Consider the following 15,305-nt stretch of genomic DNA (forward strand, 5'->3'; position numbering starts at 1 on the left):
CACACGGGTTAATTTAACAATCAGCAAGTGGACCACAAGCCTGAAGCTAAGCATCCGGCTGGCACCACAGGGGGTCACTCTCAGCCCGCCAGACGGACCAGTGCGCTTTGGACCAGTGTTTTTCAACCTCCTTTAAGTCACGGCTCACTTGGTTCATCGAAGAACAGAACCATGGCCAATGGCGCTCAGTCCAAAGTCCTGCAGAAAATCCCTTTTCATTTGTGAAAAACTCCAGCTTCTGACACTGGACCGTTTGTGCACGTCATTTGTAGAAAATGTGGCACACCTGTTGGAAAATGCTGGTTAAGACACCTTCTATAGGAAACTCCAGGAGCACATAAGATGTTGCCAAACTGGTGGTCATAATGTTTTGACTGACCCTAGGCCAACCCTCTTAGTAGCGCTGAAGTCCCCAACTCAGTGAAGCAACAACCATAACAAAGATGGCGGACCCTACCTTCACGAAGTCCAGGCCACACAATTTGGCCTTGGACCCGAACTGCCACTTGCACTGCGTGTCGGCGTCGTACAGCTGCCCTGGAAGCTTCTCCGGATACTTGTACTGTCCGATCTGCTTCGGCTCGTCCACCAAACACGACGCCTGCGCCGTTCTGTGACGGGGCAAACCAAAGGATCAGAGACCCGATGGGGCTTTTACTTCCAGCACGAAGACTCACCCGAGGAAGCGGCTGAGGTACTGCCGGCTGCAGGTGGACCAGGAGAAGACGCCGTTGTTCCCCGCCAGAGTGGGCGACATGATGTTGCCCTCGGTTTTACGACAAGGGTTCCCCTCTCCGTCGTGGATCATCCCAAAACTGAAGCAGAGACAGGTTTACCAGGTCTTCGATGAACGACGGAGAGCGAAGCCGAGCAAAGGATGGGAGGGCGCGTACTTGTGTCCGGACTCGTGGGCGATGGTGAAGGCCAGCCCCAGTCCCGTGTCCTCGTTGATGGTGCAACTCCGGTATTTACTGCACATGCCGCTAATGGGAGCGAAGCCTGGGGGGCCAGAGCAGACCAGGGGTCGGACACTAGGGGTGGCGGTTACTGAAGGTGGACTCGGGCAGGTCTTACCCAGCGTGTCGCAGGGCTCGTTCTTCCAGGAGCAGATGTCCAGGCCCGTCAGCAGGACGGCGTGGTCGTGGCGTTTGCCGCCTTTCCCCATCAGACCGGACTGCCACTGGCAGAAGCTGTTGAGGGACTGGTCCGCGTGGTGGTTGATGGTCAGACCCATCTGGACACAAACCAGATGATCAGAGCGGGCGAGGAACCAGAGGAACCGAGCTGCATCGAGGCGGCCACTCACAGGGTCCTGGTCCAGCAGCAGCAGACTGACCACCACGATGTTGATGTCGGTGCCGATGGTTCCGTCCTTGAACAGGCTCGACACCTGTGACGGCATTTTGTCAAGTCTCTCACCGAGCAGTGGGCGGAGTCGACACTCACCATGTTCATGACGGTCAACACGTAGGTGGTGACGTTCTCGCGGCCGTGCTTCTCCAACATCTTCCTGTCGGCCACCACCAGGGTCTCCACGTTCAGGCCCCCGACCCTGTTGGAAGTGACGGGCGACCTCCGGGCACGGCCCGCCTCACCGGCCTCGAGGGCATCAAACTCGTCTGGGAGGGAGAAGCGGTCGTCATCGGGGGGCTGCGGCGCGTCTGCGGGGCACATGACCAGAGGAAACCAATGGTTACTGGACCGCAGTGGCCTGGTCCACAAGTGGAGCATGAAGATTCCAGCAGGAGAACACGGAGCAGCATGAGTCGCTCCGACTGGCACCCTGGTGGAAGAAGACAGCTTCCTCTGTGACACCACAGTGACACGATCAGATGGCTGTTCACCTTCATCATCACCTTCATCACGACAACTCTGAGTGAAGAAGTTTCCTTACATACTTTGCTTGCGGCGTCCGCAGAAGTGTTGCCTCTGCAGCTTCCCGTGCTGGGACTCATGGTGACCATGGCCGTTGTACGATGAAGGGTTGTGACCGGTGGAGCGGGCCGGTGGGTCGTGGATGGCGGGTTCCGCCGAGCGCCTGTAGACCACGTGGGGGCGGCGACCCTCGGGCGCGGTGTAGTTGTGTCGTCGGGCCAGATGATGAGGTAGCGGGGCGATGAGATACTCCTCCTCCGACACACGGATCAAACCGGACTGAAGTCAAACACACAGCAGACATTATTAATGTCCACAAAAACATACACACACAGCAGGACTCCAGTCAAACACTCCCGGTGACCCGATGACCTCTGACCCTTGTGTGTGTTTCCCCAGCCGACCATTGAAGTGTGTGTCAACAGCAGATTCTGTTGAAGTGACCCGGTTCAGACAGGCAGGTGGCAAAACAAACAGCAGCGGGACAAAAGAGGAGGCCAGCCGAGACCCGTGTTGTCACAACACTCACCCACTCGCACCCCTCATCCGTCCATACGTCCTGAGCGCGGGTCCACACGGAGACCCGCTGCTTCAGCACCCTGACAGAGATGCAGCCACTCACACACTCAGCAGAACCCACATCACCACCCCTGCAGCAGGAGCGAGGCGGTCATAATGTTGTGGCAGACAGAGCTCAACGACCACAGAAGTGCTCCGAACACAGAGGTCCTGGACCACTCTTCCTGGTTCATTACTGGGCCGGTAACTCTGGAGCTCCGGTGCCACGGCGTGCGCGCGCATGTGTGAGGTCTGGTACTTCCATCTTTGTGAGGACCTGAATGCCTTTTTAATCAACGGAGTGAGGGCATTTTTGGAAAGTGAGAACATCTTGGCATCACTTTGACAAGTCTCATTCTGAGGGTCAAAACTACTCAAAACACCGAGGTTATTATTATCAGGTTTTACTTTGGTTCAGAGTGAAGGATTTGTTTCGGATGGTTAGGTTCAGGGGGAGAGGCTGGGGAAAGGGTTATGCTATTGTATGTCAATGACGGTCCTCACTAAGACAGGAAGACAAACATGTATATCTGTGTGTGTGTGTTTATACTGCCTTGTGGGCACCGGTCCCCACAGGTCCGAACCTCAATTTGAGGATGGAGACTTCAAAACAACTGGTTCATTATGATTAAGTTTGTTGCACAGCCCTGGTTGAGATGAGCCATGTGTTTTGGAGGGTCAGGTTGAGGGTTGGGTGACGGCCATGAGAAACCTCACAACGTCCCCACAAGGATAGCGTTACGAACATGTGTGTGTGTGAGCGTGTCGCCATCAGCTCAAACCACATCAAGTTCTGATCAGCTCTTTTTCGCACTGACACTACTGTGATAGTTCAGGCGTCTGCCTTGGCCCTGTCACCACAAGGGGGCGTGGCCCGGTTGAAGAGGAGAAACTAGAGCGCGGATCTCCACTCAGATCTGACATCAGCTGCCGGGTCCTGGGCTCTGCCCGGGACCCTCAGAGTGGGCTTTTCAGCGCCGTCACGCTTCAGCGGCTCTGGCCGACCCTATAGCTCCACCAGTCGCCCTGGAGAGTGTTGATACCAGCCCTAATCTACTGTATATCAAATACACCACCTCAATTAGTGGGCGGCCTAGGACGACCGCGGCGGCGGGACAAAAAGAGTTTGGAATTTCAAGCCCAGTTGAAGGTCAGAGGAGGCGCCGCCCATCAACAAACTGGCCTGTCGCCTTTCGTTTGAGCGTCTTTTCATCTGTCCGTCTGCCAGAGCGGGAAAACAACCCGTCAGGCACCGCGCGCTCGACGGACGCCGTGACTTGAACCGTCCAGTGATGTTCAAAACCGACGTCACTTCGCAGCCGCAACGATCAAATGACAAGAGAAACCACACGGAGAGCGTAAGAGTAATAACAAGGACAAGAGTGGTGTTTAACGTAGACACAGGGAGAAGAAGGCAGGGCGACATCACAGGGACATGTCGAGCTCCAGGTCTCCTCTGCACGCTGATCCAGAGACTAGGGATGAGCCATATGGACAAAAACTGGACAGAAACTCAATGTTCCATGTCTCTGGTAGAAGCCACTGGTGTCTGACAGGCTGCTCTGCCAGCTTTATTTAGGGGTTAAACTGAGCCTCATGTCTCTGAACAGTTGACTTGAACTATGGAGCAGTCTGGACACATTTGCTAGATGCTGCTGGAGAAACATTAGAAACCATCAGGTGAGGAAATGATCATGGAGTCAGATTCTAGTCTCCAGATCATGATCCAAACTGTCAGTCTTTGTCTTGTGCGTCGACCAGTGTCATGATCAAAGGTCCCTGGATTCAAAATCACTTTCAAACTACCATGGTGAAGCAAAGCCCACCACACTCTCCACAACTGTCACACGCCCGTGACGCTGTGGAGCTGGAGAGTGCGGCGCCGTCACCGTCTCCTCAGGTTCACGTGTGCAGGTCCAATGCAGCCAGTGAGCCGCGTGTTTATCCAGTTTAAGGTGAGATGCAGAGCTGTCACTGTGGAGGTTGAGTTTGGCGGGATATGGTGTACGATACGTTATCATTCGTCCCTAGTGTGGCAGCTGCAGCTGCACAAAACTCATGGTGTTTTTCTTTTCTTTCCAATCATGAGAGAGGAAAAACTACAAGAACTGGAAGACAATGTGTGCGTTCATTCACGTGGCAGAACCCGACCCAGAACCGGTCAGTAGGAGGGGACCGGTTCCACTGACATGATCAGTCGTGGAAACACAGACGGAGACATCATGTTTGGGTGATGGCCAGGAGAGGTCCCCACAAGGACTGAGATACAAACACCTATGCAAACTTTTATTTGGAGCTATTTGTGGGGCCCTTTTGCTGGACCCCACAAGGTTAAGCCACAATTTGAGCCACAACTTTTGTCCTTCAGAGGCTGGGGAAAGGGTGATGGCCAGGAGAGGTCCCTCAAGGATAGAGATAATGAGCTTTGTCTCTACTTGTGGGGGACCAAATTATTAACAAAACACCTCCTTATGGGGACCTTTTCATTTGGCCGGACCCCACAAGTCCAAGCTTCAATTTGAGGATGATGACTTCAAAATAACTAGGCCATTATCGGGTCATGTGCTGACCATCAGGTGGATTCTAAAGAGGACCAGAGCCAGTGAAGCTGGGCTGATGTTCTGCTGTCGGTAGCCCCACTGCTGAGCTGAAGGAAGCAGGACCGCTGAAACTGAAGCGTCCAAGTGTCTCAATCTTTGGTGCCATCCGTCTGCTGACATCATCCGGACGGTCCCAGCTGCACGCTGAGGGTAAACAGGAAGGAGCCTAAAATAGGACCTTGCTGAACACCGCAGGTAAGTTAGTTAGCTGAAGCAGGAGGGAGCAAAAGTTTCAGGACACTGGAAGAGGGTGAAGCAACTCAGCCGCTGTGGAAGAAAGTCAGTTTGAGATCATCGACGGATCCAGAGCTGCAACAGGTTTTAGTTCCGGTGAGGCGTCCAAGCACGCAACACCAGACCGGACTGTAGCACCGCGGCTACATCAGCAGCCTCCTGCAGTCGCTGTCCTCGACACACAAGCAGGTTCTGCCCCCTGGTGGGTGGAAGACTTGCTGCCCCTCATTTTCCAATGACCCTAGGAGTCTCAGCGTCCAGAGCCGCCGAGACCTGAGCGCCGCGTCTGCAGGCACTTTCTTCTATTCCAGGATCCAGAAAGGAGCGTCTGCTCTTTAAAAGCCGCACTCACAGACTGTAATTATTCAGACCGAGTGAAAACGCCAGCGGCCTCGGGGCTGTTGCTGGTCACGTGACTGCGCTGGAGTGCAGATGTGCTCTTGAGCTCAGTAATCACCGGCTTTGAGCTTCCCAGCGCTCGGGCCCGCTCTTTACCAGCGTGTAAGCACTTAGTCATTTGCCTTAGAATGTCACGGTGGGAAACCTTGAAAGAGTTCATAAAGACGAGGCCCAAAACCGCCATGTTGGCGAGGAGACGGCGGCTTAGCGGTCGCCATTGAAGTGGAAGAGGAAAGAGGCTCTAAGAATATTCATCCGACTCCTCCGACAATTACCCAGAACACAAGCCGGATTTGTCAACACCAGTGTTTGTGCTTGAGAAGATCCACTTCCTCAAACTGGAACCGACTCGAGAGACGTGCCACACTGGACTCAAACTTTCTCCAGCTGCAGTTAAAAATCCAACACCTGTCTCTGCAGTGGCCCAGGAGACGAACCCCGAACCAGACTGACTCGAGTTCACAAGTCATTCGGTGATAATCAGCGACTTCATGTTTCTGTTCCGAGTCAGAAGCAGAAGAGTCTCGTCTGCCCTCGCAGCCACACTTGCGCTGCTCGGCCAAATTAAAGGCACCAGTGATCTCTGTTAAACACCACTTCAGGGGTCTTTCAAGTCCCAAGTCACAGCTCACACCTTCACTGTGTGCCCGTCTGACTGGCACCAGTAGGGGCCGCTAATGTGCAATACAAAGTAGTGTACTGACATGAATTTGGGAGTATTTACAGCGGGACCTCAGGTTGGGGACTGGGGGGGGTGAGAGGGGGGGCGTGAGCTGTGTTTAGTTGAGCAGAAATCCTCTCTATTGAAGGACACGCGAGGTGAAGGGTCTCTGACTAGAATGACTCAGCTTGAGGTCCCTCCCCCACCGTGATCCAGATCCAGCTTCAGAGACTGCAAGGACGTGCAAACGGCCTCAGGGATTTCAGGTCCACTTCAGGCCCCTCGCTAATTGTCTTCACGCGGCTCACTGACACCGTCTCGGCGTGTCGGGGTGGCGGAGTCGACGTGGCAACACAAAGACCACAAGTTGTGTGGACGGGCCGGGGCTTTTGTCGGCGCGCTCGGACCCCTGCGTGGACCCAGCAGGGGCCTAATGCACATGGAAATGCACCTCTTGTTGGTGATTGAGCTCTACAGGGGTCAAAGGCACGACTCGGAGACGACTCTGCTGCCGGGCCGGACACGTGAGACGGAGAGCTGAACAAGAGTGAATATTGTTTATTTTGCATCAGTTTGACAATAGCACAATAAATCACCATGGTGGCTATATTCAAGTTTTAATATCACCTTATTTAAGCTAAAGCTCTTTTAATGTCTTGAAAAGATTTGTATAAGAATTTCAATTTTATAAGAATTTCAAGTCAGAGACAGTAAGAGAAAAACCTCCCTGAAGCAAAGCCAACAGCTGCTTGCGTTTGCTTTGGTTCAGGGAGGATTCCTCCATGTTTGTTGTTGTTGTTCTCATCCTCACTGCATCAGTGGGATCAGAGGAGCAGGAACTCCTGCACTGACAGAGGTGCCCTGCTGTCTGGAGAGCACTTAAATTCAATTCAATTCAATTCAATTAAAACATTTTAACACGTTCATTTGCTGTAATTAATGAATCGCAATCAACTCCCACCACTAAATATAATATAATATCACATAATATAATCAGACCAGAGCCCCAGAACTCAATCAGAACTCAGAGATCTCATCCCAACTGAAGACAACGAAAGTGGGTTCAAGGCGTTCCTGCCGCTGCCCTGGTTCTCTGGGCACTCTGGTTTCCTCCCCTAGTCCAACACACTGAGGTGGCGACGCTGACGCAGGAGTAAGTGGAAGGAATCTGGATCCTCCGCGGTTCTCCAGAAGACGCACGCACAACTTCTAACGACCAGCAACGGTTGGTCCTCGATGTGTGTGTGTGGACCTTCACTAAATTCAATCAGCGTCTTTATGAGCCACACAAACATAGCTGAACTAAATCAAAACCTTTGGACATAAATTCCCCCGCAGAGATTCCAATTCCAATCAAAGTGAGCGGGTTAACCGTGTCAAAGAAGCTTTGTCTTCCGTGCGCTTCCTGCTCTTCAGAGGCAGGTGGACAGGAGCGGTCCAGTTAGGAACAGACTCATCCAAGCGACCGTTGGCTCCGGCTAACAAGTCAGCGGTGCCGCCGTGACAGCAGTGGGTCACCTCTGATGAATGAGCTGTGTTTGTTTCGACGACCACTCGGACCGCTCATTCGTCTTCTGTGAGACAGACCCGACAGACAGGCAGAACTGGGGACCCCACTGAGAAGCGGACCTGCTCTCCCACTGGCACCTCAGCGGGCACTTCATCACTGTCAGCGTTCATTCAGACCACCAGGGAGCAGCACCAGAACCCGTGCTCCGCCGAGACCCGGCCCGATTCAAACGGGCCGACGATCCTGTTGTATGAGATCCAGTTAAAATGGACAGGTACAAATGGGCCCTGCGTTGGCCCACATGCGAGTGCGGCTCAGCAGGCGAAAGGTGAAGAGCCACGGGTTGGTTTCATCTTTTAAATGCACCTAGAGGAAACTCAGCGATCGGGGTCTTTTCTGAGTGGAGTTTTTATTTTTTGTCTGCTCCTTATGGTTTCGTCTGGGAACTCTAGTTTCCTCCCACACTCCAGACACACACAGAGGTGCATGAGTGTCGCCCTCTGCTGGAGGGACAGGCTCCACCCCATGAAGAGAACAAGAAGGTGAGAACTGATGAACAGTTGTGCCGGACCCTTTCTGCGGAAAGACCTGGTCCATGCGGTCACCCGTGGAACCATGTAGATCAGGAGCTCTGGAGCAGTTGGACTCGTCCGCTTTGGTGCAGTCAGCGAGAGGAAAGACAGATTGTTTTGGTAAAGTGTGATTACAGCGCGGGTCAGACCAGAACAAGCACCAGCTGGTTCTGGACTTTGCCATCTTCACCCGAGAGAGAGAATACTCCCATGCTGGGGAGGAAAGAGAAGGGGGGGGGCTCTGGGGAACTATGAACTTGCACCAAAAGTCTGCGGAGTCCAGGACGCCTCCCCCGACCCCCCTCCTGTACCCACTGGAGCTGAGAGGATTGGGGTCAAGCGACCTGAACACAGCAAACCTCAAAAGAAGAAAGGGAACTGAGAGCGGACCCCCCCCTCCTCCGCTCCCCCTCCTCCTCCAACATATAGACCGCCGCCCTTTCATCTCCCATGCAGAAGCAGCGAGTTCATTCCACTTAGGAACATCAGTGCGCAGCTTTACGAGTAATTAAAACCCTCGCACAATTAACGAGGATTTACAGACGAAAATCCCCCAGCGCCGCTTTTAATTCCATCTCTTCATTGGAAGAGCCAGATCCCACGCCCATCTGCCGCCGCCGGTCCAGTTGAAAATCAGAACCGCCTCGCCGTTTGGCCCTCCACAATGGCGCTGCAGCGCTGCCACTGGCTCCACGAACAACGGGTTCCACGGAGCATCATTTCCAAAGGTGGCTCTCTGGCGTGTCGGAGTGGGTCTCACGCTGGCTAGCAAGGGTCACTGGCGACACTGACCTACAATTGTAGCCCAATGCTCCCAACACTTGGTGAGCTGAGCTGCTGCCCCATGACAACCCTTGTATTATGCGAATATAAATGTCATGCATGAGGTCTAGAGAGTGCCATCAGACCAATTCTCTCTGGCTCATTAAAACTTTGGAAAAATCCTATCGTATCTGTCGGATGTGACGTCATCATCCCGCGACAGGTAGGATGGTCACACATTTGGTCGCTACAGTGGATCCCCTCTTCATCAGCACATCCAGGACCTTCATGCTCACTGCTCACGATCCCGTGGTTACCACCACGCTGCCACGAAACATCAGGTCAGTTTGACGCTGCAACCAAGTCAAAGAAAGAGAGACGGCTTATTAAAGTCCGCCCGAGTGAGCCGGAGTCAGCGGGTCAGGGAGACGGTGAACTTGACCCCCCGAGCAGAGGAGGCTGCAGGGCGAGAAGAGCCAGAGAGCCAGGTGATGGCTGGACCTTTGAGATGAGGGACCAGGTGACCGCGGAGTTTATGGAGATGAAGTGTCCGTCTGGTGTTGGACATGTGCGAGCACAAGCCCCGAAAAGCCCATTCACCTTACGAACCCTGGAGGGTGTAATTACAGAAGGGAGGACGGAAGACAGCAAGTCCAGGGCGCCTGAGGTGGACAGAAGCAGTGAAACAGACTTGGTGTTGCTGATGCCAACAAGATGGAACACATCACCTGTCACTCGTGTCACAGACATCACGGTTCTGCCGACACACACAGCTACCAGCCGGAGGAAAATAAACAAGGGAAAATCTTGCTCAAGTCCAGACTGGACTGGTGTCCACAGATCGCACCCAGGGCCTGGGGGAGCCGATGGCTGTGCCACCCTCACAGTACCACATTAGTGCAGTGCTGACTCCACCCAGCTGGGGGCAGACTTGTTGCTTGTGACCCACTAGGAAAAGAAGTTGTCGAGTTCCCTGTGTATTTTAGCGCCGCCCAGTCGCCGACTCCACTTCGCTCCTGAAACTTCTGCTGCTAGTGTGAGTCACGCCAACTTGCCTCCTGCACATCTGACACCCAGCGCCAGAGAGACCCTGCTCCCTCGTTTTGGACTTTAATCCAGACTCAAGTCTGGTGATTGACGACCGGTATGAAGCTAGCAGGTCAAATCCAAAGCCACTGAAGCCACTACACAGGAAAGAGACAGCATCATCCTTCTCCGTGACTCGGAAGGAAACCAAGTCATGCCCAACTGGGATGAGAAACTTGATGGTGGACAGCTTCAGAAAATGACAAGCTGTGGTCCATGAAGCAGGACCTTTGTGATTTGGAGAGAAGCTTCTCAATTTATTTGTAGGGAAAGGAGAGCTATTTCTCGGGTCTTTGTCCTTTCGCCAAACAGACCGAGCGCACCTCTGCTCAGAGCAGTTTCCAGAGCTCCTCACATTGTGACAAACCACAGAAGAGACGAGGGACTCACCAGTCCGGAGCAGGTGGAGATGGCGGCAGAGGAGGTCGACATGTTCCGGATAAATCCCTGATATAGGCAGTCGTCGAATGCGCCGCTTCCCGCCACGGTTCGGATCCCGCCGCCACGCAGCTCCTGCACCGTGAAGCCTGGACCCACCACCGGGGACGGTCGCAGGTCCAGCAGCAGGTCCTGACCGAAGGCAGACACCAGGTAATGTCGCGAGGCCAAGGCGGCGCGTCTGCTGCGACGTCGAGTCACGTCATGCGTCAGGAAGCGACCTTCAGAGTCGACCTCTGCCGGACTTACAAACACGTAGTCTGAGGAGAGAAGAGGGGTTCTCCGGTCAGGAACTGGATCAGGAGTCAGAGCTGGCTCTTCGGCACAGCTATGATGAGCCGTGGTCAAGGCTTGAGCCAGACAGCGTGCGCCCTTCTGGAGACCACAAAAACTCACCATGATGGAACCAGTCAGGAGAGTCGGCCCACGCAGAGTTGGACGTCTGCAAGCAGCAGATATACAGCGTCTGGAGGGAGCGAGAACGGAGTGTTAGAGAGGAGATCAAGTCCAGGAGGAGACACACCACATCATCAGGTCACCCACAGCGCCACCTACAGGGGTCGCACGTGGAGAACGAGCTAGTGCTAGTCGAGGACTCGACGGTGCCTGGGGTCCAGCGAACCGTGGTCACCCGACCTGAGGTTCAGCAGGAGCTGGAGTGGACCTGTGATGAGCTCAGTGGTGACAAAAGCAGCAGACACCCTCACAACCTGAGCAACTTTGACCCAGACCGTTCTGGGCCTGAGAGGATGCAGGTGTGGCTCAGATGAGGACGGAGGTCACACCTCCACTCGTGCTGTCCGGACCCAGCCCATCAATCAGCATGAAGCTCGATTGGTTCTGAGCAAAAACCTCCCTAAATAAGTGTTTTGTCTTGTCAAATGAACATAAACACTAACAACAGTATTCCTTAGCAAAGAGATCAAAACATTCCAGTTTTTCCTGCACCAACCCTAACTAACCCTAACCAGAGTGCTCACGAGTTAACAGTGGTTCTCCTCTTGTTCATGGTCCCCCACTCAAAACCTCACTGTCGTCCTCCCAACATCATAGCTCCGACTCTGTCTCTCCTCTTCTTCACCTCCAACATCATAGATCCAACTCTGTCTCAACTCTTCTTCACCTCCAACATCACAGCTCCAACTCAGTCTCTCCTCTTCTTCACCTCCAACATCACAGCTCCAACTCTGCCTCTCCTCTCTTCTCCTCGAGTCCAAACATCTGTCCTCCCTACCTCAGCCTCCAATCTTCTCCTCAGGTCCCTCTCACTCATTTCTGACCTCATTCTCCTCCATCCCAAAGCTCCGGCAGCTCTTCAACACGGTGATCACCTGGGAGACCAGGGCTCTCCTGGGTCTGCCCCGGGACCTCCTCTGAAATGAATAGCTTAAATGTTTGTATATGTAAGCCATTATATAAAGCACAGCTTCTCTTTACCACAACTGAATCCTTCATTTTAGAAACTGAAAAACACGTTTTCCTCAATCACTGGAGTCAATAGTCGGCTAACGTTAGCATTAAGCTCCTCACCACTGGCTCAACACAGTCAATAGTCGGCCAACGTTAGCATTAAGCTTCCGACCACCGGCTCAACACAGTCAATAGTCGGCTAACGTTAGCATTAAGCTTCCCACCACCGGCTCAACACAGTCAATAGTCGGCCAACGTTAGCATTAAGCTTCCCACCACCGGCTCAACACAGTCAATAGTCGGCTAACGTTAGCATTAAGCTTCCCACCACCGGCTCAACACAGTCAATAGTCGGCCAACGTTAGCATTAAGCTTCCCACCACCGGCTCAACACAGTCAATAGTCGGCTAACGTTAGCATTAAGCTTCCCACCACCGGCTCAACACAGTCAATAGTCGTATAACGTTAGCATTAAGCTTCCCACCACCGGCTCAACACAGTCAATAGTCGGCTAACGTTAGCATTAAGCTTCCCACCACAGGCTCAACACAGTCAATAGTCGGCTAACGTTAGCATTAAACTTCCCACCACCGGCTCAACACAGTCAATAGTCGGCTAACGTTAGCATTAAGCTTCCCACCACAGGCTCAACACAGTCAATAGTCGGCCAACGTTAGCATTAAGCTTCCGACCACCGGCTCAACACAGTCAATAGTCGGCTAACGTTAGCATTAAGCTTCCCACCACCGGCTCAACACAGTCAATAGTCGGCCAACGTTAGCATTAAGCTTCCCACCACCGGCTCAACACAGTCAATAGTCGGCTAACGTTAGCATTAAGCTTCCCACCACCGGCTCAACACAGTCAATAGTCGTATAACGTTAGCATTAAGCTTCCCACCACCGGCTCAACACAGTCAATAGTCGGCTAACGTTAGCATTAAGCTTCCCACCACAGGCTCAACACAGTCAATAGTCGGCTAACGTTAGCATTAAGCTTCCCACCACAGGCTCAACACAGTCAATAGTCGCCACTGGCAACTGAACAACCTGTACAACCGCATCAGACGTAGCAGTGGGCTTCATTTTAACACACCTGTAAATATGTACGGCTCTTGTCGGCCAGGAAACGTCTCACTGGGCCAAACCTGGCCCCCGAGCCGTGAGTTTGAATTAAAAACGCTCTTAAGAAGGAAAAACAAAAGCATTTTTATGTTGTACCTTTGATTGTCAAGTGAGTGAGAAACGAGTTTAACCTCTTTCTGCTGCAGCCAAACGAGCTGCACGCGGGACACTCCATCAACAGGTGACGTCACAGGACCCCAACGCACGCGCCACAGGTAGACACCCGCGAAACCCGCTTCGGGCGGCACCTGCCTTGATGATGCTCCACGACACGAAGGTGGACACAAGCGTGGCGGAGGTGGAGCAGCGCAGCAGCGCGAGCGCGTCCATGGCCAGGCCGCTATCGCCGGGAGTCAGTCTCCGAGAGGGACGGCAGCTTCCGCGGGCGCATCCTCCCGCCGCACGCAGACACACGCGCTCGCCAGTGTGTGAGGAGCCGCGGAGAGCGTCGCTGCCGACTGAGCCCTCGGAGTGAGAGAGAGCGAGAGAGCGAGAGTGAGGAGGGGGGAGAGGGGCGGCAGCCAATCAGCGCGCAGCCTCACTTATGAAGACGCGTTCAGGCGCATCGCGTAAACTTCTCACCAGCTGTGCCTCGATGTTCCCCTGAACTTACACGACACCACTCTGCGCTGACTGTCCGAGGTCAGGTCGCGGAGGCAGCAGCTGAAGTCCACCAGGTCCTGGCTCTGCACCGGGGCCTCCTCCCAGTGGACAGGCTCAACCGTCTCCTCCTGCAGGAGCCGAGGTTCTTCTCCGAGTCTCTCCTGGATGACTGAGCTTGTCCTTCTCCATCACACGCAGCTCTTCGGGTCACTCCAAGGCTGGTGACCTCAGCCGAGAGGAGAAACCCAGCACTCAGCTCTGTCTGCTCCACACAGTCCTCATGCTTCCCTCACTGGCGAACTCCTCCACCTGAGAGGAGTCTCATCTCCAGCCTGGAGCGAGCGCTCCACCGAGGTCTCAGACCCGAGGCATGGCTCGTGAACATCACGTCCAACTCATCTTCATACTTTCCTGTGTAACTTTCATCCATCACCAGCCATTCGCCCCCAAATCTTTCTCCTTTGCAAGCAGCAGATCGACAGCTGCTGCTTCAAATAAGCTCAGTGGCGTCTGGTCACTTGATCCGCCTTTGTTCTGAGCACCTTTGATTGTTGGTGCTTACTGGAGAGTCTTGTTTCCAAGGAAGTGGACAGTGAAACGTCCAGGCGTTAAAGGGTTAAACAAGGACGGTTTAACCAAGCAGCTGTCAATCAAACGTCTTGAGGCAGATCACCCAACCATAACAAAGAAGCTGAGCATCAATCCACCATCAACCTCCAGGGGGTGCTAACGGACACATGCTGACACCTCCACCAAGGAGGTTTTGCTTTCAATGGCACTGGTCTGTCCGTCTGTCTGTCCGTGTTCAAACTACCATGTGGTTATGGATGAAAAATCCAGGAAACGTGAACACGTGATTCCATTTGGGAAGCGACCCGGATCACCGTCTGGACCCAGGAATGTTTCTTGGAAGGATTCTTCGGAATCAGGAGGTTGGGTTGGTGGTGAACTGAAGCTGCTCGGAGGAGGTCTGCGCACTCGTCGCGCTATCGTCGGTCAGAAGTGATTCAGTCTCCTTATCTTCATATTCAGGAGTGGAGGTGCCTGAAGGTGCAGACGCCGGAGGCTAGGAAAGCTCGAGTCCCTCTCGTGGGCGTCTGCAGAGCCGGGTTGGCCGGATCAGGACCGGCTCTGCCAGAGACGTCGCTCCTGCTCGCATAAGTGTTTGAGAACCACCAGGCTCTCCCACAAGTCTCATCTTGTCACCCGTTAAAAGGATCAGAAAACCACACCGATTAGAAAAAAAAAGATTTCCCTCAGGCTTCCTTCACCCACACGTTTGGTCCCGATCCAAAACGAGCCGCTGTTGGCTGGTCGTTTGATTTCTACATGGCCGTAAGGGAGCTTTGATTCTCCAGTGAAGGACATGGGCCAGAAAAATCAGACTTGCTGAGTCGGCTTGTATTTGAAAGTCCTGCGACAATGTGAGACAGACATCAGAGCTCCACCTACTGGCTTGAGTCATGACTGCAA

The 15,305-nt window shown here is 53.6% G+C and overlaps 1 protein-coding gene across 2 annotated transcripts in view; it reads right to left on the reverse strand.

The window, feature by feature from the left end:
- Positions 1-13,823, reverse strand: part of adamts18 (ADAM metallopeptidase with thrombospondin type 1 motif, 18) — a 30,979-nt gene extending 17,156 nt beyond the window's left edge. The window contains exons 1-10 of one of the 2 annotated variants that reach the window (XM_053866055.1): positions 13,482-13,823; positions 11,092-11,161; positions 10,648-10,955; positions 1,899-2,154; positions 1,447-1,661; positions 1,307-1,390; positions 1,075-1,234; positions 894-999; positions 678-815; positions 458-611 (exon numbers count right to left, since the gene is read on the reverse strand). In XM_053866055.1, coding sequence (XP_053722030.1) covers positions 458-611; positions 678-815; positions 894-999; positions 1,075-1,234; positions 1,307-1,390; positions 1,447-1,661; positions 1,899-2,154; positions 10,648-10,955; positions 11,092-11,161; positions 13,482-13,559 — 1,569 coding nt within the window. In that variant the 5' untranslated portion in view covers positions 13,560-13,823. Of the gene's footprint in view, positions 1-457; positions 612-677; positions 816-893; positions 1,000-1,074; positions 1,235-1,306; positions 1,391-1,446; positions 1,662-1,894; positions 2,155-10,647; positions 10,956-11,091; positions 11,162-13,481 lie in introns of those variants that run through there. The other variant, XM_053866056.1, reaches the window with a different exon arrangement.
- Positions 13,824-15,305: the final 1,482 nt, after the last annotated feature.

The sequence above is a fragment of the Synchiropus splendidus genome, chromosome 5, assembly GCF_027744825.2.
Source record: "Synchiropus splendidus isolate RoL2022-P1 chromosome 5, RoL_Sspl_1.0, whole genome shotgun sequence".
NCBI lineage: Eukaryota > Metazoa > Chordata > Actinopteri > Syngnathiformes > Callionymidae > Synchiropus > Synchiropus splendidus.